Source organism: Pongo pygmaeus, chromosome 3 (genome assembly GCF_028885625.2).
Source record: "Pongo pygmaeus isolate AG05252 chromosome 3, NHGRI_mPonPyg2-v2.0_pri, whole genome shotgun sequence".
Classification (NCBI taxonomy): Eukaryota; Metazoa; Chordata; class Mammalia; order Primates; family Hominidae; genus Pongo; species Pongo pygmaeus.
The window spans coordinates 25,705,018-25,729,585 of record NC_072376.2 but is presented as its reverse complement, the minus strand read 5'-3'; the positions used below and the strand labels follow the sequence as shown (position 1 = coordinate 25,729,585).

The window sequence follows — 24,568 nt, the reverse complement described above, 5'->3', positions numbered from 1 at the left end:
GAAACCTATTTGGCCATAGTTTTCACAATTTTGAATGAGTAATTGGAAGGCTGGGGATAAAATATTATTTATTTTGCCTTGCAAGGGTATCCAAGGGAGAGAATACAGTCATGGGTTCTTAGTTTCTGTTTCTGATTGGGCCAGTAAAGCCCTTTCCTCATCTCTCTTTTCTGCTTATCACTAGAGACAGAAACCAAAAACCATGGCTTCAGGCTGCTAAAAGCCTAAAACAAAACAAAACAGAACAACGACAACAAAGTAAGGTGGTTGTACAAGCTTGAGGGCTTAAAGAATTAGGAATAAATAAAACATTTTATTATTTTGCCTTAAGTTATTAGGAAAAACTTACAAACCTGATATTTTAAAGAATTCCTTAATATCTTCTTTCAGTGATTCAAGTTTAATCTCAGGTCTCTGAAGAGTGGCCTAAGAATAATAATAATAATAAAAAAGAAAGATAAGGAAGGAAAAGACATCCAAAGTAAATCATTTGGGTTGATATTTAGAACAAAGGAAATGTTTAAAAAGGAGTGTCCAAAAATGTATACTATTTGAAAAATCCTCTTTGAAGATAGAGCTTAGAACTATCTAGAATAGCTTATAAGAAAGAAGACTTTCTCACTAACTCTTAAAGGATCTGTGATAGTATACTAAAGTCTACTAAAATTATAAAAACTTGGAGATTATGAGTCCTTATCATCTTTATCTAGGGTCTCAAGTTGGAAAAATACTCAGATTTTATAAATTCATTGCCTTGATATTATATTAAATAAATATGGCACCTGTACCCAATGACGAAAAAACCAGTTGCATCCATGTAAATGGATCTTTGCACAGTGTCTTCCTCTTTGGATTGCTTCTCAATGTAAATGCATTGTGTATATTTGTAGAAAATACATAAAACTACTAGTTCATAAATGTGTGTTATTAGTGTTTTATCTTCAAGTGCATGTTTCCTATTCTACTGGTTTTTCACACTGTAATTTTTACCAAAAATATAATTTTTCCTACTTGTAATGGCTTTGATTACTCTCAAAGTGTTGATGTTCCATCATCTAGCTCTTTCAAATTCTAGCAACATACTTCTTCAGAAGAAATTTCTATTAAAGGATCTAAATTAGAGTATTTCAAACCTAAGAAATCAAAAATTGGTCTTATCCTCCACTTACTGTCTTGTTCCTTCTCTTACATTTTTTAAATCTTCATCAATAAAATTACCATTTACCAGATCTTCCAAGTTAGAAACTTCAAATTTGTTCTCAATTCCACACTAACTCTTCCATGATTCAATCCCTTTCTGGGAGATGGCACTGGTGGCAGTGAGATTTTTTTAAAAACCTCCTTGATTTCCACATAAAAACAGACCAAGCAACTAGATAGCAAAGCCAAATCCCTTGGAAAATATTCACAACAAAACTAGATGATAAGCTGTCCCCCAGAAATACAAGCAGCTGAGGATAAACCAACTGCCACAAGACCTGTAAGATATCAACATCTGTACAGGAAGAAGCAGAAGAAAGCAATTGGCTATCTGATGTAGTGAAAACAAAAGAACCCCAAAGTAGTCAACAAACATACATTTGAACACATGATGAGCCAACTTTAGAGCAGAAGTTAAAACAGGGAAGGGTTTTGCCTAATTCAAATATAGCCAGGTGATATCTGAAGAGACTGGAGCAATCTAGTACCTATAAATTCTTAAAACTGACCAATCAAGGCTCCCTTTCCAAAGTCTGGAAATGTTGATAGAGTAATAAAAAAGGAGAATGACAGGGAACTAACTCATTACCTTAAACACTGGTAAATAATGAAAAAGGCATTTATGCTGCCTTTCCTATTGGCACTATACCACTAGATATCCACACAGTAAATGAGGGGAAATGACTCTTTGCAAAAGAATTCTAGCTAATAACTAAAACAGATATGAGACAATTAGAATATCACAACTTTGCAATCCCCAATGAATTACTAATTCTAGGCATTGAGCAAAAACAGCTACTCCCATTGCAAAAGAGATAATCAGACATTATGTGGTTTTCAATGAAAGAACACTCTACTGCTATTGTCAGGCCAAAGGGATAATACCTGAATCTGATGAAGCCTCTGGGTCCACCTGTCAACTTACAAGACATACAAAGGGCAGAGGAACATGTTGAGCTATACCATGAGTTTACAACAAGAAAGGTCTCCAGGCTATGGGAAATTCTAAAGTCAAATAGCCTAGTTCTTCAGCTGATAAACTGTAAGGAAAAAGAAAGGATGGAGAGAAAACCTATAGCTTAAAAAAAAAGAGACAAAGACATTTAAAAAATAGGCAGGACTAAGTTATAGTGTCTAGAGACATATTTGATTAATAAAATTATCAAGGAATGCAGAAAATATAAAAATACTCAATGTCACTAATCACTAAAGAAATGCAAATCAAAACTACAATGAGATACCATTTCACACCAGTCAGAATGGCTTCAATTAAAAAGTCAAAAAATAACATGCCACGGAGGCTGTAAAGGGAACGTTTATACACTGCTGGTGGGAATGTAAATTAGTTCAGCCATGGGGGAAAGCAGTTTGAAGATTTCTCAAAGAACTTAAAACAGAACTACCATTTGACCCAGCAATCCCAATTACTGGTATATATCCAAAGGAATAGAAATCATTCTACCATAAAGACACACGCATGCCTATGTTCATTGCAGCACTATTCACAATAGCAAAGACATGGAATCAACCTAAATGCCCATCAACAGTAGGTTGGATAAAGAAAATGTGGTACACATACACCATGGAATACTACACAGCCATAAAAAACAATGAGATCACGTCTAGCAACATGGATTAAGCTGGAGGCCATTATCCTAAGTGAACTAAGAGCAGGGACAGAAAAATGAAACCCACATGTTCCCACTTATAAGTGGAAACTGAACATTGAGTACACATGGACACAAACAAGGGAACAATAGACACCAGGGCCTACTTGATGGTAGAGGGTGGGAGGAGGATGAGGAATGAAACTACCTATTGGGTATTATGCACACTATCTGGGTGATGAAATAATCTGTACACCAAACCCCCGTGACAAACAATTTACCTATATAACAAACCTGCACATATGCCCCTGAAACTAAAAGTTAAGAATAATAAAATATCTAACAGAACAGCTAAGAAAAAAAAAAAGAAATGCAGAAAAGTGATTACCATAAATATCATGTTATCAGAAACGGAGGGGTTTGTGATTGGGATGGGGCAAATGGAGAGGTTTCCAGTGTGGCTGGCAAAGTTTCACTTATAGGGTGGTCATTATAAAGTCCTTCACCCCATAACAATACATTATAGATTTATATCTATAATATAAATATAAATTTATATACTTATGGGCTAAAAAGGTTCAAAAAAGACAGGAAAAAATGTCCTCCCAATCTGTATTTTCTCTCCATTTTAAAGTCCCACATTTAGTCTAAGACAAGTCTTTCTCATTTGAATTACTGCAACCACCTCTAAATTGGGCTTCTTGCCACCTTACTTAAATTGTGACCACTTCCACCCAGCATTCTCAAAACTCCCTTACTCTATTTTTTCTTCTTACTTAGCATTTGTCACCTTCTATTATACTGTATGATTCATTTATTTACTATGTTTATTGGTATATCATCTATCTCATTACATTGCAAGCAGTAAGCTCCATTAGGGCAGATATTTCTGCCTTTTTTTTTACTATCTGTATCCCAAGTGCCTAGAACCTAAGTTGTTTTCACACAGTAGGTGCTCAATAAATGTTTATTGAATGAATGAACCAATTTTTCCCTTTTCCAATCTATCTTCCAGCATTTCTTTCTAAAACATAAGTCTTTCCCAGCTGTGGCTCTTCACAGCTTACACAAGAAGTCTACATTTTTTAACAGGGCATACTTGGTCCTTCACAATGTAGACCCAACTTATCTCTACAAATTCATCTCCTGCTGTTGCTCCACCAAGTTAACAACATCCTCTTCTCACACCTCCTCCCCACACACACCCTAGCCACAGTGAACTATATTCACTGATTTCCCAACTGTCAGTCCTTTAAGGGCTGTTCATATTTCCTCAGATGGAAGTGCTCTCTCACTACCTTAGCAAACACCTGCTAGCTTCCAAGACATCCTTCAAATATCACCTCCTTTCCCTAGGCCAGGCAGCAAGGATAGAATATTACGTTCCTCTGTTTCAGCAATTATCAGATTACAATGTAATTTTCAGCTCACCTATTTATCTTTCTGACTAGACTATAAATTCAAAGGCAAGGAATAGGTCTTTATTTTTGCATCCCAAGTATCACCCTGGCATTAATTATTGCTTGACAAAATTATATTGACCAAACCACATTCTATTTTTTTTAATTTTATTATTATTATTTTACTTTAAGTTTTAGGGTACATGTGCACAATATGCAGGTTTGTTACATATGTATACATGTGCCATGTTGGTGTGCTGCACCCATTAACTTCTCATTTAGCATTAGGTATATCTCCTAATGCTATCCCTCCCCCCACCCCACAACAGTCCCCAGAGTGTGATGTTCCCCTTCCTGTGTCCATGTGTTCTCATTGTTCAATTCCCACCTATGAGTGAGAACATGTGGTGTTTGGTTTTTTGTCCTTGCGACAGTTTGCTGAGAATGATGGTTTCCACAAGTCTTTGCTATTGTGAATAGTGCCGCAATAAACATACGTGTGCATGTGTCTTTATAGCAGCATGATTCTATTTTTACCCAATTTCCTCCCCCCCAAAACAAGGAACTTGATAAAAAATATGTTCAAGTGAAGAGACTGTTTTCCAATCTGTTACTCCTAGAAAAGATTTTTAAAAGCTGCAAAAACCCTGCTAATTATTCAAATATATTAAATCAAAAGTAAATAAGCTGTCTTGTACTAGCCTGCATTTGAAAATGATTCGGAGAGAAGACAATTTAAAGAATTTTTTAAAAACTGGTTATTTTTTCTAAACACTTTCAGTATTTTAAGGTTGCTAGACCTCCTAGATATACTTTGCACCCAAACTAATTATAAAAATCTTCAAGTTTTTGAGGATCAAAAGCAGGACAGTGATAACATGGTAAGGCACAGTGGTTCTCAAACATGATTTAGCAACAGAACCTATTTTGCAAATGAAATCGAAATCCTATTAGGAATCCTATATAAAACACATTGAAAATGATATTACTAAACAATAAGAACAATGAGCCTTTTCTTGTTTGCTAATGTTATGATTAACATTAAAAAGGTACAGCTTTATTCTGATATAGCCTCAATATCCAATTTCTGTATTTTGTTTTAGTGGCTTAGCATAGAGAAAAATCCCGATCAAAGACATGTTTGCATTTTTAATAGATTTCCTGGTCATCTCAGCACACTCCCAAATTAAAATGATGTAGGAAATTGAAAGAAGCAGACTTGGAAATTTTTATTTTGAGATAAATCCTAAAATTTATCACAAAGGCAAAAACCAGACAAAGAGCTTCCAATACTGCTAAAATTCTGCGTAACATGGTTTTACTACTACATGATGTGGTATGACAAGTTCACTTGCCTTACATCTCAGCAGTATACCATCACTAGGGGCCTGTGTTGAACAGAAGCACTTGTGCTTTGTCTGCCCAACCAACCCCAAACACAGCATACCCACTGCATTAAGGTTCATCACTTGAACAACATTCCATAAGCACACATGTGCAAGCCCAGATATTTTAAAGGACCGGTGTAGAATTATATCTTTATCATCAAGCATGCATTTGTAAGAAGTGTCCCAAACACAAGAGAAACAGGTTCTATTCTGGGATCACCCAGAAACAAGTTAATCTGGAAGCACAGTAGTGGATTATGTGCTAAACACTTGATATTTAGTGCATCTGAAAGAGTGTTGTTTCTTAGTGTAATTTTTTAATTAAGTATTTTTAAGTGAATATAGCTTATCAGAATCCTTAGGTATAATAGAACACAGTGTGAAAACCACTTGGGACTAAATGAGAATGGGATTTGGTATCAAAAGATCTGGAATCACCTCTCAGCCTAATTTACTAGCTTGTTCAAGTCACTTAACCTCTCTGTATGGCAGTTTTCTTCTTTATTTAGTAGGAAAAATAATACCTTAACTGAGTTATTATGAATCTCAAATAGAAAATTTTTCAGTTATTTTTAGGCCGTGAGGTCCAATATAAATTAAAGTTGCTGTGCAATAAAATATAATATGTCCCAGATGACAATGGACTAAATATTTATAAAAGACTGTCAGGGAGGTGGGTGAAGGGGGCTAGAAGTAGCGGCTTTTCAAATATCTATGACAAAAGTTAAGTCTTCTTTAAACAAAATGCCTCTCGCTCACTTTAAGAGCTAGTGAAGACTATGCTCAAAAATATAATCTAGTGAGAGAGAGTACAGTACATTTGTGGTATGGTCCTGCATACATCCTTCATCCATTTAGTTATGCTGATTCTGATATCCTCCACCCTTCTGCACTCCTAGAAACACATGACCAAACCTCTCCCCTTCCCACACATACACAAATCCAGTTTCTTTCAATTCCTACTAGAATAGTCTTAGTCCAAAGTACTGGCCACTAGCAATCTTAAATTTCTAATCTTGGTGAACAAAGGGAACTGGAGAAGCAAAGCAGCTAAAATAGCAGCTGGGCCAAAGAAGCTGCGAAGTAAGCTGAGGCTAAATCTCCATTAAGTACAAATGAGGGCATAGGAAGTTCTACAGAAAGGGTTCCAAGGATCCTTTAATTCCCTCTGAAGAGACCTCATCTTTCCTACTTTTCACTATGCTATCATGCTAATCCTGAACTTCATCATTCTATGTCCCATGGAATTGTAGGGTTAGAAGTGATTACAGAATTCTTCTACGTTGACTAACCATTTAATGCTTGATTATCCTCTCCAGATGATTTTCTGGCTTCAAAACTCTAAATTTAAAACTCTACCTTTCTAACTTAGAAACTGTCTACATCCCTACCTTAGTCAATTCCATCTCTGAACTATTCTACTGGAAAATTCTTATTATGAGATTAATTCTCCTTAAGATTTACCATCACTACTCCCCTCCCCTCCACCACTCCACCCTGGGGTCACAGAAATAAGCTTAATGTCTCTTCTGTGAGAGAGCTTCCTATTTGAAGATAGCTTCCTATTTGAAGATAGCTATTGTGTCTTCTCTGAAGGCTTCTCCTTTTAAGTCCACAATATATTCCCGGGTTCTTCAAGTTCTCTTCATATAACAGAGCCTTCTTACCACCCTGGCCATTCCTCTCTGAGCAAGGTCCAGTCCAACTTGTTCTCCACTGTTGTAGTTTCTTAACCGGCCTCTCTATTTCACTCATTCCACTAGACCACTGATATTCAAACTTTTCAGTCTCAGGACCCTCACTCTTAAAAATTACTGATGAGGAGACAGGTATAGTGGCATACACCTGTGATCCCAGCTACTGGGGAGGCTGAAGCCAGAGGGTCACTGGAACCCAGGACTTTGAGACCAACCTGGGCAACACAGTGAGACTGCACCTCAAAAAAATTATTGAGAACCCAAGAATGCTTTTGTTTATGTGGATGACATCTATTGATACTTGCATTGGAAATTAAAACAAAAACAATTAAAATATTTGTTTATTAGAATGGTAGTTCTTCAAAATATTAAACATAGAGTTCATATGATTCAGTAATTATTCCACTTTTGAGTACATATCCAAAGAAATGAAAACAGATACTCAGATATTTGCACACCAATGTTCATAGTAGCATTATTATTATTATTATTATTATTATTATTATTTTAGACGGATTCTCGCTCTGTTGCCCAGGCTGGAGTGCAGTGGCGTGATAATCTCTGCTCACTGCAAGCTCCGCCTCCCAGGTTCACGCCATTCTCCTACCTCAGCCTCCCGAGTAGCTGGGACTACAGGCACCCGCCACCATGCCTGGCTAATTTTTTTTTTTTTTTTGTATTTTTAGTAGACACAGGGTTTCACTGTGTTAGCCAGGATGGTCTCGATCTCCTGACCTCGTGATCCGCCCACCTTGGCCTCCCAAAGTAAAGTGCTGGGATTACAGGCATGAGCCACCATGCCCGGCCCATAGTAGCATTATTAACAATAGCCAAAGGTGGAAACAATCCAAATGTCTATAGATGGATAAATGGATAAACAAAAATCATATGTACATATGTATTAGTACAATGGAATATTATTCAGCTCTTAAAAAGAAAATTCTGGCCGGGCGCGGTGGCTCACGCCTGTAATCCCAGCACTTTGGGAGGCTGAGGCGGGTGAATCACGAGGTCAAGAGATGGAGACCATCCTGGCTAACACAGTGAAACCCCATCTCTACTAAAAATACAAAAAATTAGCTGGGCGTGGTGGCAGGTGACTGTAGTTCCAGTACTCGGGAGGCTGAGGCAGGAGAATGGCGTGAACCCGGCAGGCAGAGCTGGCAGTGAGCCGAGACCGCGCCACTGCACTCCAGCCTGGGTGATAGAGCGACACTCCGTCTCAAAAAAAAAGAAAAAGAAAAAGAAAATTCTGACACATGTTACAACATGGATGAACTTTCATCATATCAAGCTAAGTAAAATAAATCTGTCAAAAAAAACAGATACCATATGATTCCACTTATATGAGGTACCTAGAGTGGTTAAATTCATAGAGACAGACCATACAATGGTGGTTACTACAGGTTGAAGATGGGGAGAATGCAGAGTTATTATTTATGGGTACAGAGTTTCAGCTTGGAATGATGAAAAAGTTTTGGAGATGGATGGTGAGGATGGCTGCACAATAATGTGTATGTACTTAATGACAATGAACTGTATACTTAATGATTAAAATGGTCATTTTTATGTTATGTATATTTTACCACAAAAAAATTGTTCACTTTATTTTAATATAACAGTAAAAAACTCATTGTATACTAACTTATTTTTGTTTAAAGTAATTGTATTTTCAAAAATAAAGAGAAAAGAGTCACTGTTTTACATTTTTGCAAATCTCTTTTGATGTCCGTCTTAAAAGAAGACCCCTAGATTGTTTCACCTGCCATAGTTTTCAGTCTGTGGTACTGTGTTGTTTTGGTTGTTGTCCATGAAAAAAATCCACCCTCATACATATATGTAACTGGAAAAAGGAAGAGTATTTTAATATTCTTTTTCAGATAAATGGGGATATTCTCCTTTGATAGTATACCAAAATTTACAAGCAGTAGTTTCCTAAAGATTAGTTTTGATGTAGAATCTGACCATCAATAAACTTTGCATACTTTATAACATAAAAATGCATTGATCAGCCTTGCACTGTGACTTAATTTTTTACGTATCATACATAATTTTGTAACATTACACACTGGTCTTTTCAAATATATTGGTTAACTAAGTTATAAAGTGAAAACATATCATTAAATAAAAAGTAATGTTCATTAATATCACCACCAATATCATCAGAGAAGTCTGTAAGTATTGCGATTCCATCAAGTTCACAGTGGCAGAGACAAGTTTTGCAAAACTAATTTTTATTTAAAGCTTAAATTTTATCGTTGGCAACATAAAATGGCTTTCTTTGAAATGAGAGGCTCACTTTGCCATTTTTGAGAAAATACGTCCCAATGACCCAAGTATAAATAACAATAATTTTTTGTCAGTCACTCTTCCAAATGTTTGATTTAAAAAAACAAAAAAGCTCATACCTCCAATATTTGATTATTTGAGCTCATACCTCCAATAATCACATACCTGCTTTTCTTCTAGATAACCATCTTATTTTTGTATGCAGGAGAAGTGCCTTATGTGCACTTTCCATTCATCCAACAGAATATTAAAAAGATGTGTATTCAAGGGATGGGATGTAATAAAAGTAATAATTATTTACTGTTTCTTCAAAGACACTCAAGTAAAACTGGTTCTTTTTTTTTTCACTGTCAGTGTGTGGTGGAAAATAATACAATAGAGCTGGCCGGGCGTGGTGGCTCAAGCCTGTCATCCCAGCACTTTGGGAGGCCGAGGAGGGTGGATCACAAAGTCAGGAGATTGGGACCATCCTGGCTAACACGGTGAAACCCCATCTCTACTAAATATACAAAAAATTAGCTGGGCATGGTGGCGGGAGCCTGTAGTCCCAGCTACTCAGGAGGCTAAGGCAGAAGACTGGCATGAACCCGGGAGGCGGTGCTTGCAGTGAGCTGAGATCGTGCCACTGCACTCCAGCCTGGGTGACAGAGCAAGTCTCCGTCTCAAAAAAAAAAAAAAAAAAAAGAATACAATAGGGTTTGGTATCAGTTTCTTGATATGGTTTAAGTCACCTGCAGTTCTAACACATCACAATTGCTTTAGTGCCATTAGTATAAATGTCTGCACAATAAATAAAGCCCCCCAAAGAAGTCTTAGTATTATTATAAAAGCTTTGACCTGAAAGGATCTTAGAGACCACCAGAGGCCTACAAACCATACTTTGAGAACCACTGCATTAGACTATAAGCTTCTTGAGAAAAATTTTCTTTCATCTCTGTATCCCAAGATCTAGCACAAGAGCTATCACATGGTAAGTACTTCTAATTAATGTATTTGTCCCTTCTTTTATGCATGAAAGATTTCAACCTACAAACTACAAAACCCCATGAGAAATACAAGAAGAATAAGACATTGTCCTTGTTCTCTGGGACTTGTTTTTATTGTCCAGTAAGGAAGATAGCCAATTTTAAAACACACCAAAAAGCCATTATAAGAAAGAAAAGATGTCACAACAGAGGTACCTCCTATAGAAAAAGAAACAATTCTAATTAAAGAAACTGGAAAACAGGAGCAAAGCAATACAGGCTGAGTGAACAGACTGAGCAAAGGCATGAAAATGGTTTTGTACAATGTTAGTTTATGGAACAGCAAAAGATCCAATAGAATGTAAGAATTAAAAAGAGTAGAAGGTGAAGCTAAAGCACTCACTCCGATTCCTATCTAACCTGCTCATCTGTGTCAGATTAATGTTCCTAAAAACCAACTCCATGCCTTCACCCTCCTCAGAATACTTCATTCAAGTATTTACATCCCTCTAAAACTCTAGTTCCACTCAACCTAGATAAGCTTATTTCTCTGGAAATACCCTATAAAAGAGACCCTCTGCTTAGCCTTCTTACTGTTCCTACATTGGGAACTCACTCCCATCTTGCCACCTTGAGTGCTATCCAAGACTTCCCCAATCTCTAGCCATTTCCTCTCAGTATATTTATACCTTATTCATTTGCATTCTTCTTTCAATATACTCAGTAACTGGCACATAGGAAATGTTCAATAAATACAATGGAATACTATTCAGCCCTTAAAAAGGAAGAAAAGTTCAACACACGCTACAACATGAATGAACTTTGAAGCCATCAAGCTAAGTGAAATAAATTTTTAAAAAGACAGACACTGTATGTTTCCATTTGTATGAGGTACCTAGAGTAGTTAAATTCATAGAGACAGACCGTAGAACAGTGGTTACTACAGGTTGGTGGGAGCGGGGAAGAAGGAGAGTTATTGCTTATATATGTCTATATATATATGTATATATAGAGAGAGATATACACAATATATATAAAATATATAAACAAAAAGCTAAAACAGAAGTGATATTTTAAAAGGATATGTCCTTTCTCACATCAATCCCCAAAATATCCTTATCATGAGCTTAATTGTTTTGTACTTTTCTAATTTCTCTCAAGAGCCCATCCTACCACAGATGAGAGGCTCAATTAAAATATGTTGAATTACTACTATCTTTATTTCTTCCTAATACTTTTGGTTCTTTCTAAAACTGTAGACCAGACTTGTTTCTGTAATCCTAGTCACCCCAGTGGAAACACATTGTAGCCAGGAATAAGCTCTAGTTTCAAATGGAAAGTTCTGGCTCTGCAAAAGCTGACCATGCCTTATACTCAATCCGCACTGTATAATTTCAGCCCTGCTCTGGTTTCTGTCACCTGAGGATGGATCCCTCATTGGTTTTCTTTTGCTGACATCCCCAAGCTGAACCCCTTCTCTTCCAGCATTGGCTGTCTTGTCCCCTATTCATCCGCATCTTTATTCTTAGCCTCCTTTCATGGTATACTTTATGCCTGAAAGTCTTCACTTCACATTTAGTAACCAATTTTCTACCTTTCATTCAACTTGGTCTTACCAAATTCAACCCTACAAGACCTTCTATAAATAACTCAGTTTTCTCTAAAAGCTGAAATAAAACATGAAGAGATGTACTTAAACCAAGCAAACCCACATTTTAGTACTTCTCTTATCCCTTACATATGTATTTTCTATGGAGACAGGAAGTTTCTTATTTTATTACCCTGTACACCATTATTCATTTCTTTACTGTTTTAACTTTTCAGGATTAAAGGACAAACAGCAGCCAAAATAGACATGGGTAAGTATCACAGCACTCCATGATTCACACCAAATGTAATCAGGGTTCTTGACTCAGGACAACAATCTATTAGTTGCATTATTCCTTCTCTCTTCAAAGCTCTTCTTTCAGGTTCCTTCCTTTTGCAATTCTATTATTTATAATGACAATCTGAGCAACAAAATACATTAAACACTTAATGGAATGAAAATAACATTTGGGGTATTACATAACATCCATTTTAAATACAAATAATCCATGATAACATAAAATAACATTGCTGATCTGGTGCTAATCACCCCATCATCTAGAAGATGAGTGAGCAAATTTTTTTTTTTTTTTTTTTTTTTTTTTGGAGAGACAGTCTTGCTCTGTCGCCCAGGATGGAGTGCAGTGGCGCAGTGGCGCAATCTCAGCTCACTGCAACCTCCGCCTCCTGGGTTCAAGCAATTCTCCTGCCTTAGCCTCCTCAGTAGCTGGGACTACAGATGCACGCCAACACACCCAGCTAATTTCTTTTGTACTTTAGTAGAGACATGGCTTCAGTGTGTTGCCCAGGCTGGTCTCGAACTCCTGAGCTCAGGCAACCCGCCCCCCTTGGCCTCCCAAAGTGCTAGGATTACAGGCGTGAGCCACCGCACTTGGCCAGCAAATTCAATTTTAAGATGCAGGTTGACTTCATAAAGTAACTCAGAAAACAAAAAACATAGCTCTTTTCTACAGAGCACAAAATTCCACACTCTCTTTAACAAACTTCAACATATAAAGGGATATATTAAAATACAATCAACGTTTAAGAGAAGAGCTAATGGTGGGGGCTGGGGAAATCTAAAAATCACTTATATTCGGCTGCGAAATATTCTGTGTGATTTTATATTTCCAACTAAGTTGGGCCAACACTGCTCTAGCACTTTCTGGATATACCCAAACAGATAAAACGAAGGCAGTACAGAAGATGCTAGTGGCAGGAAAATGCCCTCTTGATTAAATTTTAAAAGGCTTGTAACAAACCACCAGTTGTTTAAAAGTATATTATTAAAGCTGATTGTAAAGTTGCCTTTAAAGAGTTATTTCTATTAAATGTCAGTGCCAATGGATATAAACTAAGGCAAAGTTGGTATCACAGATTCTTTTACAAGTCCAAGATTATTTTTAAAGATACATAATTATATTCTTTTAAAGTATGAATCTATAATATTATAGATCTGTCTAATAAATCTACATTGATTTTACAAATACACATATATATATAAATATAGATCTGATCTTATCTTAAGAACCAGCCAAATATCTTTTTGAGTTTCTTGTGTAATCATCTCCTGACTCCTGCTTTATTCTTCTTTCTATTCTTGCCCAACTTTCTATTTTGTCTATTTTCTAACTTTCTAATTTTCTATTTTTTCTTTCTATTTATTTTATTTTATTTTATTATTATTATACTTTAAGTTTTAGGGTACATGTGCACAATGTGCAGGTTAATTACATATGTATACATGTGCCATGCTGGTGTGCTGCACCCATTAACTCGTCATTTAGCATTAGGTATATTTCCTAAAGCTATCCCTCCCCCCTTCCCCCACCCCACAACAGTCCCCAGAGTGTGATGTTCCCCTTCCTGTGTCCATGTGTTCTCATTCTTCAATTCTCATCTATGAGTGAGAATATGCGGTGCTTGGTTTTTTGTTCTTACGATAGCTTACTGAGAATGATGATTTCCAATTTCATCCATGTCCATACAAAGGACATGAACTCATCATTTTTTAATGCTGCATAGTATTCCATGGTGTATATGTGCCACATTTTTTTAATCCAGTCTATCATTGTTGGGCATTTGGGTTGGTTCCAAGTCTTTGCTATTGTGAATAGTGCCACAATAAACATACGGGTGCATATGTCTTTATAGCAGCATGATTTATAGTCCTTTGGGTACATACCCAGTAACGGGATGGCTGGGTCAAATGGTATTTCTAGTTCTAGATCCCTGAGGAATCGCCACACTGACTTCTACAAAGGTTGAACTAGTTTACAGTCCCACCAACAGTGTAAAAGTGTTCCTATTTCTCCACATCCTCTCCAGCACCTGTTGTTTCCTGACTTTTTAATGATTGCCATTCTAACTGGTGTGAGATGGTATCTCATTGTGGTTTTGATTTGCATTTCTCTGATGGCCAGTGATGGTGAGCATTTTTTCATGTGTTTTTTGGCTGCATAAATGTCTTCTTTTGAGAAGTGTCTGTTCATGTCCTTCGCCCACTTGTTGATGGGGTTGTTTTTTTCTTGTAAATTTGTTGGAATTCATTGTGGATTCTGGATATTAGCCCTTTGTCAGATGAGTAGGTTGTGAAAATTTTCTCCCATTTTGTAGGTTGCCTGTTCACTCTGATGGTAGTTTCTTTTGCTGTGCAGAAGCTCTTTAGTTTAATTAGATCCCATTTGTCAACTTTGGCTTTTGTTGCCATTGCTTTTGGTGTTTTCGACATGAAGTCCTTGCCCATCCCTATGTCCTGAATGGTAATGCCTAGGTTTTCTTCTAGGGTTTTTATGGTTTTAGGTCTAACGTTTAAGTCTTTAATCCATCTTGAATTAATTTTTGTATAAGGTGTAAAGAAGGGATCCAGTTTCAGCTTTCTACATATGGCTAGCCAGTTTTCCCAGCACCATTTATTAAATAGGGAATCCTTTCCCCATTGCTTGTCTTTCTCAGGTTTGTCAAAGATCAGATAGTTGTAGATATGTGGCATTATTTCTGAGGGCTCTGGTCTGTTCCATTGATCTATATCTCTGTTTTGGTACCAGTACCATGCTGTTTTGGTTACTGTAGCCTTGTAGTATAGTTTGAAGTCAGGTAGTGTGATGCCTCCAGCTTTGTTCCTTTGGCTTAGGATTGACTAGGCAATGCGGGCTCCTTTTTGGTTCCATATGAACTTTAAAGTGGTTTTTTCCAATTCTGTGAAGAAAGTCATTGGTAGCTTGATGGGGATGGCATTCCTCTATAAATTACCTTGGGCAGTATGGCCATTTTCATGATATTGATTCTTCCCACCCATGAGCATGGAATGTTCTTCCATTTGTTTGTATCCTCTTTTATTTCATTGAACAGTGATTTGTAGTTCTCCTTGAAGAGGTCCTTCACATCCCTTGTAAGTTGGATTCCTAGGTATTTTATTCTCTTTGAAGCAATTGTGAATGGGAGTTCACTCATGATTTGGCTGTTTGTCTGTTATTGATGTATAAGAATGCTTGTGATTTTTGCACATTGATTTTGTATCCTGAGACTTTGCTGAAGTTGCTTATCAGCTTAAGGAGATTTTGGGCTGAGACGATGGGGTTTTCTAGATATACAATCATGTCATCTGCAAACAGGGACAATTTGACTTCCTCTTTTCCTAATTGAATACCCTTTATTTCCTGCTCCTGCCTAATTGCCCTGGCCAGAACTTCCAACACTATGTTGAATAGGAGTGGTGAGAGAGGGCATCCCTGTCTTGTGCCAGTTTTCAAAGGGAATGCTTCCAGTTTTTGCCCGTTCAGTATGATATTGGCTGTGGGTTTGTCATAGATAGCTCTTATTATTTTGAGATATGTCCCATCAATACCTAATTTATTGAGAGTTTTTAGCATGAAGGGCTGTTGAATTTTGTCAAAGGACTTTTCTGCATCTATTGAGATAATCCTGTGGTTTTTGTCTTTGGTTCTGTTTATATGCTGGATTACCTATATTGATTTGTGTATATTGAACCAGCCTTGCATCCCAGGGATGAAGTCCACTTGATCATGGTGGATAAGCTTTTTGATGTGCTGCTGGATTCGGTTTGCCAGTATTTTATTGAGGAATTTTGCATCAATGTTCATCAGGGATATTGGTCTAAAATTCTCTTTTTTGGTTGTGTCTCTGCCCGGCTTTGGTATCAGGATGATGCTGGCCTCATAAAATGAGTTAGGGAGGATTCCCTCTTTTTCTATTGATTGGAATAGTTTCAGAAGGAATGGTACCAGTTCCTCCTTGTACCTCTGGTAGAATTCGGCTGTGAATCCATGTGGTCCTGGACTCTTTTTGGTTGGTAAGCTATTGATTATTGCCACAATTTCAGAGCCTGTTATTGGTCTATTCAGAGAGTCAACTTCTTCCTGGTTTAGTCTTGGGAGGGTGTATGTGTCAACGAATTTATCCATTTCTTCTAGATTTTCTAGTTTATTTGCGTAGAGGTGTTCACAGTATTCTCTGATGGTAGTTTGTATTTCTGTGGAATCGGTGGTGATATCCCCTTTATCATTTTTTATTGTGTCTATTTGATTCTTCTCTCTTTTCTTCTTTATTAGTCTTGCTAACGGTCTATCAATTTTGTTGATCCTTTCAAAAAATCAGCTCCTGGATTCATTAATTTTTTGAAGGGTTTTTTGTGTCTCTATTTCCTGCAGTTCTGCTCTGATTTTAGTTATTTCTTGCCTTCTGCTAGCTTTTGAATGTGTTTGCTCTTGCTTTTCTAGTTCTTTTAATTGTGATGTTAGGGTGTCAATTTTGGATCTTTCCTGCTTTCTCCTGTGGGCATTTAGTGCTATACATTTCCCTCTACACACTGCTTTGAATGTGTCCCACAGATTCTGGTATGTTGTGTCTTTGTTCTCATTGGTTTCAAAGAACATCTTTATTTCTGCCTTCATTTCGTTATGTACCCATTAGTCATTCAGGAGCAGGTTGTTCAGTTTTCATGTAGTTGAGCAGTTTTGAGTGAGTTTCTTAATCCTGAGTTCTAGTTTGATTGCACTGTGGTCTGAGAGACAGTTTGTTACAATTTCTGATCTTTTACATTTGCTGAGGAGAACTTTACTTCCAACTGTGTAGTCAATTTTGGAATAGGTGTGGTGTGGTACTGAAAAAAATGTATATTCTGTTGATTTGGGGTGGAGAGTTCTGTAGATGTCTATTAGGTCCGCTTGGTGAAGACCTGAGTTCAATTCCTGGGTATCCTTGTTAACTTTCTGTCTCGTTGATCTGTCTAATGTTGACAGTGGGGTGTTAAAGTCTCCCATTATTATTGTGTGGGAGTCTAAGTTTCTTTGTAGGTCACTCGGGACTTGCTTTATGAATCTGGTTGCTCCTGTATTGGGTGCATACATATTTAGGATAGTTAGCTCTTCTTGTTGAATTGATCCCTTTATCATTATGTAATGGCCTTCTTTGATTCTTTTGATCTTTGATGGTTTAAAGAGACTAGGATTGCAACCCCTGCCTTTTTTTGCTTTCCATTTGCTTGGTAGATCTTCCTCCATCCTTTTATTTTGAGCCTATGTGTGTCTCTGCACGTGAGATGGGCTTCCTGAATACAGCACACTGAAGGGTCTTGACTCTTTATCCAATTTGCCAGTCTGTGTCTTTTAATTGGAGCATTTAGTCCATTTACATTTAAAGTTAATATTGTTATGTGTGAATTTGATCCTGTCATTATGATGTTAGCTGGTTATTTTGCTCGTTCGTTGATGCAGTTTCTTCCTAGTCTTGATGGTCTTTACATTTTGGCATGATTTTGCAGCAGCTGGTACCGGTTGTTCCTTTCCATGTTTAGCACTTCCTTCAGGAGCTCTTTTAGGGCAGGCCTGGTGGTGACAAAATCTCTCAGTATTTGCTTGTCTATAAAGGATTTTATTTCTCCTTCACTTATGAAGCTTAGTTTGGCTGGATATGAAATTCTGGGTTGAAAATTCTTTTCTTTAAGAATGTTGAATATTGGCCCCCACTCTCTTCTGGCTTGTAGAGTTTCTGCTGAGAGATCCGCTGTTAGTCTGATGGGCTTCCCTTTGAGGGTAACCCGACCTTTCTCTCTGGCTTCCCTTAACATTTTTTCCTTCATTTCAACTTTGGTGAATCTGACAATTATGTGTCTTGGCGTTGCTCTTCTCGAGGAGTATCTTTGCGGCGTTCTCTGTATTTCCTGAATCTGGATGTTGGCCTGCCTTGCTAGGTTGGGGAAGTTCTCCTGGATAATATCCTGCAGACTGTTTTCAAACTTGGTTCCATTCTCCCCGTCACTTTCAGGTACACCAATCAGACGTAGATTTGGTCTTTGCACATAGTCCCATATTTCTTGGAGGCTTTGCTCATTTCTTTTTATTCTTTTTTCTCTAAACTTCCCTTCTCGCTTCATTTCATTCATTTGATCTTCCATTGCTGATACCCTTTCTTCCAGTTGATCGCATCGGCTCCTGAGGCTTCTGCATTCTTCACGTAGTTCTCAAGCCTTGGCTTTCAGCTCCATCAGCTCCTTTAAGCACTTCTCTGTATTGGTTATTCTAGTTATACATTCGTCTAAAGTTTTTTCAAAGTTTTCAACTTCTTTGCCTTTGGTTTGAATTTCCTCCTATAGCTCGGAGTAGTTTGATCGTCTGAAGCCTTCTTCTCTCAACTCGTCAAAGTCATTCTCCATCCAGCTTTATTCCATTGCTGGTGAGGAGCTGCGTTCCTTTGGAGGAGGAGAGGTGCTCTGCTTTTTAGAGTTTCCAGTTTTTCTGCTCTGTTTTTTCCCCATCTTTGTGGTTTTATCTACTTTGGGTCTTTGATGATGGTGATGTACAGATGGGTTTTTGGTGTGGATGTCCTTTCTGTTTGTTAGTTTTCCTTCTAACAGACAGGACCCTCAGCTGCAGCTCTGTTGGAGTTTGCTAGACGTCCACTCCAGACCCTGTTTGCCTGGGTACCAGCAGCAGTGGCTGTAGAACAGCGGATTTTCGTGAACCACGAATGCTGCTGTCTGATTGTTCCTCTGGAAGTTTTGTCTCAGAGGAGTACCCAGCCATGTGAGGTGTCAGTCTGCCCCTACTAGGGGGTGCCTCTCAGTTAGGCTGCTCGGGGGTCAGGGGTCAGGGACCCACTTGAGGAGGCAGTCTGCCCGTTCTCAGATCTCCAGCTGCGTGCTGGGAGAAACACTGCTCTCTTCAAAGCTGTCAGACAGGGACATTTAAGTCTGCAGAGGTTACTGCTGTCTTTTTGTTTGTCTGTGCCCTGCCCCCAGAGGTGGAGCCTACAGAGGCAGGCAGGCCTCCTTGAGCTGTGGTGGGCTCCACCCAGTTGGAGCTTCCGGGCTGCTTTGTTTACCTAAGCAAGCCTGGGCAATGGCTGGCGCCCCTCCCCCAGCCTCGCTGCCGCCTTGCAGTTTGATCTCAGACTGCTGTGCTAGCAATCAGCGAGACTCCGTGGGTGTAGGACCCTCCAAACCAGGTGCAGGATATAATCTCCTGGTGCGCCGTTTTTTAAGCCAGTTGGAAAAGCACAGTATTAGGGTGGGAGTGACTCGATTTTCCAGGTGCCGTCTGTCACCCCTTTCTTTGAATAGGAAAGGGAACTCCCTGACCCCTTGCACTTCCTGAGTGAGGCAATGCCTCGCCCTGCTTCGGCTCGCACACGATGTGCTGCACCCACTGTCCTGTGCCCACTGTCTGGCACTCCCTAGTGAGATGAACCCAGTACCTCAGATGGAAATGCAGAAATCACCCGTCTTCTGCGTCGCTCACGCTGGGAGCTGTAGACCGGAGCTGTTCCTATTCGGCCGTCTTGGCTCCCTCCTGTCTCCATTCTATTTCTTTCTATCCTTGCCCAACTTTCTATTACTTCAAGGATTCACCTCCTGATGTTATACGTACATATCCATAATCCTTTTTTGAAATCCTGAATCCTGAAAAGCTTTGCAAACCAAGTTTTTTCAAAACTGAATTAGTGGCAAAATCTGTCCTGACTTGAACTCATGTGATACTAAATTGACAGAAGAATATTTAAGGCCGGGCGCGGTGGCTCTCGCCTGTAATCCCAGCACATTGGGAGGCCGAGGCAGGCGGATCACAAGGTAAGGAGATAGAGACCATCCTGGCTAACATGGTGAAACCCCGTCTCTACTAAAAATACAAAAAATTAGCTGGGCATGGTGGCGGGTGCCTGTAGTCCCAGCTACTCAGGAGGCTGAGACAGGAGAATGGCATGAACCCAGGAGGCGGAGCTTGCAGTGAGCCGAGAACGTGCCACTGCACTCCAGTCTGGGCGACAGAGCAAGAGTCCATCTCAAGAAAATAAAAGAAGAATATTTAGTCATTTATCATACATGGTGTAAAAATTCATGCATTTTGCTGCAGAAATATTAATGTATACAATTACAAAGTACTGCCAGATCCTGATAGGGATATTAAATAACATAAAATATGCATGAATTACCTTTCTATAATTTAAAAAATAATATGAATTCCTTAATATCTGGTCCTTAGATTTTGCACAAGGGAATGTATGGGGACTGTATATACTTATTTGTAATACTATCATCTCTTCATGAGAGCAAAAACGATTAAAATATGGTTAAGAATGAATATATTGACTAAATATTAATACTGCAATACAATAAATAGCAATGTCTTATGTAAATATATACATAAGAAATATATACATAAGAAATGTAAAATACATACAGATTTAAAATGCATGGCAAATATGTCACACAAAGAAAGGGGTGAGTACATTGTTCTAAGTTCTAGCATTATATTACAGGAAAATAGTGAAAGTAATAATTTATATAAAACTATAATTAATCAGGAATAAGTGCTATAACTCTAGTGTAGCTACCTAAAGAACAGTACAACAAGCTAATGAAGAGGAAAACGTAATAAAGAATTTGAATAATCCAAAAGAATGCAAAAATGAGAGAAAACAGAATATGAAGTAGATCAAATAAGAAACAAACATTAATGTGAGTTATAAAACCATATAGATGTGAGTTATAAAACCATATAGATCAGTACATTTATTAAATGTAAATAGACTAATACAATTAAAAGACTATTAAAAAAATACAAAGGCCAGGTGCAATGGCTCACGCCTGCAATCCCAGCACTTTGGGAAGCTAAGGCGGGAGGATCACCTGAGATCAGGAGTTCCAGACTGCCTGGCCAACATGGTGAAACCCTGTCTCTACTAAAAAAAAAAAAAAGACTCTAGCTGTCAGTCTGGATTTTTAAGAAAACTATATGACATCTTTACAAGATATACATTAAATACAGTCACAAAGAAGGTGAAAATAAAAGGATAGAAAAAGCCATACCATGCAACTGCTAACCAAAAGAAACCTAATGCAGCTATAATAACACCATACAAAACAGACTTTAAGGCAAGAGCCTCACTAGAGATAAAGAGAGATACTTCAGAACGATTAAGAGGTTAAACCAACAGGAAAATATCATAAGATCAATCTGTATATAACCACTAAAAATAGCCTTTAAATACATAAGCAAAAATCTGACAGAATTAAAAAGAGAAATAGACTAATACACAATCATGGTGGGAGATTTTAACATATTTATTTCAATAGCTGATGGAACAAACAAAAAAATCCAATAAGATTATAGAAGAGCTGAACAGCATAATTTCCAGCTTGGCCTCAGTGACACATATAGGTAATCTAATCCAACAATGGCAATATAAACATTCTTTATGAGGTCACACAGAACATCCAGCAAAACTGACTATATTCTGTGCTATAAAGCAACCCTTAGCAAATCAAGCAAATCAGCAAAGCAAGCTTCAGCCTAGAAATCAATAACAAAAATATCTTTTAAAGTATCTCAATTGCTTGGAAATTAAGCAATATACTTCAAAATAGCCCTTGAGTTAAATATTAGAAAAATTGTAGAAGATATTAGAAAACATTTTAAACAAAAGGATAATAAAAATATGTCTAATTAGGACTGTGGAATGCAGTCAAAGCAGTGCTCAGAAGAAAAATTATAACCTTGCATGCATGTTTTATAAAAGAGGAAAGACTTCAAATGTATGGCACAAGCTTCCATTTTAAGAAACTAGAAAAAGAACAGCAAATCAATCTCAAAAAAAAAAAAAAAAAAAAAACAGGAGGAAAGTAATAATAAAGAACTGATCTGAAATTAAGAGAAAATTAGTAAACCCCAAAACTGGTTCATTGATGAGACTAATAAAATTAATAAGCCCCTAGCAAAATTGTTCAAACACACACACACACACACACACACACACGCACACACGAGTTACCATTATCAGAAATGGTAACAGATTTTTTCAGACATTAAAAAGAAATAGAGGTTTACTATAAACAACTTTAGGCCAATAATTTACACAATTTAAATAAAAACAAATTCCTTGAAAAATGCAACCTATCAGAACAGACAATAGAAGCATAGAAAATCCAAACACTTCTATATCTATCAAAATGCAATCTGTATGGGCCGAACACGGTGGCTCATGCCTGTACTCCCAGCACTGTGGGAGGCCGAGGCAGATGGATCATATGAGGCCAGGAGTTTGAAACCAGCCTGGCCAACATGGCAAAACCCCGTATCTACTAAAAATACAAAAATTAGCCAGGCACCTGTAATCCCAGCTACTCTGGAGGCTGAGGCAAGAGAATTGCTTGAATCCAGGAGAGGGAGGTTGCAGTGAGCTAAGATCATGCCACCGCACTCCAGCCTGGGCGACAAAGTGAGACTCTCTCTCAAAAAAAATTTTTTTAATTAAAAATAAATAAATCTGTATTAAAAATCTTGCTAACACAATACTGAAGTACAACAAAGTTGGAGAATTCACACCACCAACTTCAAGACTTACAGAGGTATGCAATCAAGCCAGTGTGGTAGTGGTGAAAGAATAGACAAATAGATCAACAGAACAGAATAGAGACCTAGAAACAGATCCACATAAACATCACCAACTCATTTTTGACAAATGAGTAAAGGCAATACAAGGATGAAAGACAGTCTTTTCAGGAAATGGTACTGGAACATCCACATGCAAAGGAGGGGGGAGGAAGAGAAAGAGAGGGTGGGTGTTGGGAGTAGGGGACAAGAAATGGAATCTAGAAACAGACCTTAGACCTTTCACAAAAATTAATTCCAAATGAAGCATAGACCTAAATGTAACACACAGAAATATAAGACACCTAGAAGATAACAGAGGAGAAAATCTAGATGACCTTAGGGTTTAGCTATTAATTTCTAGACACAATATCAAATGCACAATCCATAAAAGAAAACAATTGATCAATTGGACTTCATTAAAATTAAAAATTTCTGCTCTTAGAAAGTTATTGAAGAAAATAAAAAGACTAGCCACAGATTGGAAGAAAATATTTGCAAAACAATTGTACCCAAATATACAAAAAATTCTTAAAACTCAATGACAAGAAAACAACCCAATTAAAAAATGGGCAAAAGATCTAAATAGACACCTGACCAAAGAAGACACACAGATGGCAAATAAACATAAAAGGATACTTAATATCATATGTCATTAGGGAATTGCAAATTAAAATAATAAGATATCACAACACACATTAAGATGGCTAAAATCCAAAACAGTGATAGCACCAAATGCTGGGGAGGATGTGGAGCAACCAGCACTCTCATTTCTTGCTGGTGGGAATGCAAAATGGCACAGCCTCATTGGAAGACAGGTTGTCAGTTTCTGATGGTTAACCACTCTCTTACCACGCAATCTATCAATTTCACTCTTTGGTATTTACCTAACATAGCTGAAAATTTATGTCCACACAAAAACCTACACATGAAGGTTTATACCAGGTTTTCGTTGTTGTTGTTGTTGTTGTTTTTGAGATGGAGTCTCACTCTTTCGCCAGGCTGGACTGCAGTTGTAGCGGGATTTTTTAGGGAATCAGAGAGACCGAGGGGTTGAGGAGGATATTTATTATTTAGGTGCACCAGCTCAGGCAGATTAACATCCAAAGGACTGAGCCCTGAACAAAGAGTTAAGTTACCTTAGCACTTCATGGGGTAGGGGGAGATCTGTGCAGGGAGAAGCATATAACAGAAGCAAGAAATAAGACAGTTATTCAATTAATTGAGACATGCATTACATCATTTCTTACTTTTCAAGGAAAAACATGTTTTACGGCTTGAGTTTATCTGTCTAGTGACCTTGCAGCTGCACAGCTAGAGAAACAGGGTCTTTACAATGCCTGAGAAAGGGAGAGATAAGGCTCACTAGTCACAGAAAAACAGGCAGTTAATTTTTGTTTTAAATTATACTTTAAGTGCCATTTTGGTGTGCTGCACCCATTAACTCCTCATTTAACATTAGGTATATCTCCTAATGCTATCCCTCCCCTCTCCACCCACCCCACAACAGGCCTCAGTGTGTATGTTCCCCTTCCTGTGTCCATGTGTT

The 24,568-nt window shown here is 37.7% G+C and overlaps 1 protein-coding gene across 9 annotated transcripts in view; it reads right to left on the bottom strand.

Annotated features, from left to right (window-relative positions):
• The window catches only part of TBC1D19 (TBC1 domain family member 19), a 207,103-nt gene that overhangs the window by 172,325 nt on the left and 10,210 nt on the right, over nucleotides 1-24,568 (bottom strand). For 8 of the 9 annotated variants that reach the window (XM_063663586.1, XM_054485276.2, XM_063663584.1 and 5 more), the window contains exon 2: nucleotides 354-426. In XM_063663586.1, coding sequence (XP_063519656.1) covers nucleotides 354-426 — 73 coding nt within the window. Of the gene's footprint in view, nucleotides 1-353; nucleotides 427-24,568 lie in introns of those variants that run through there. The other variant, XM_063663589.1, reaches the window with a different exon arrangement.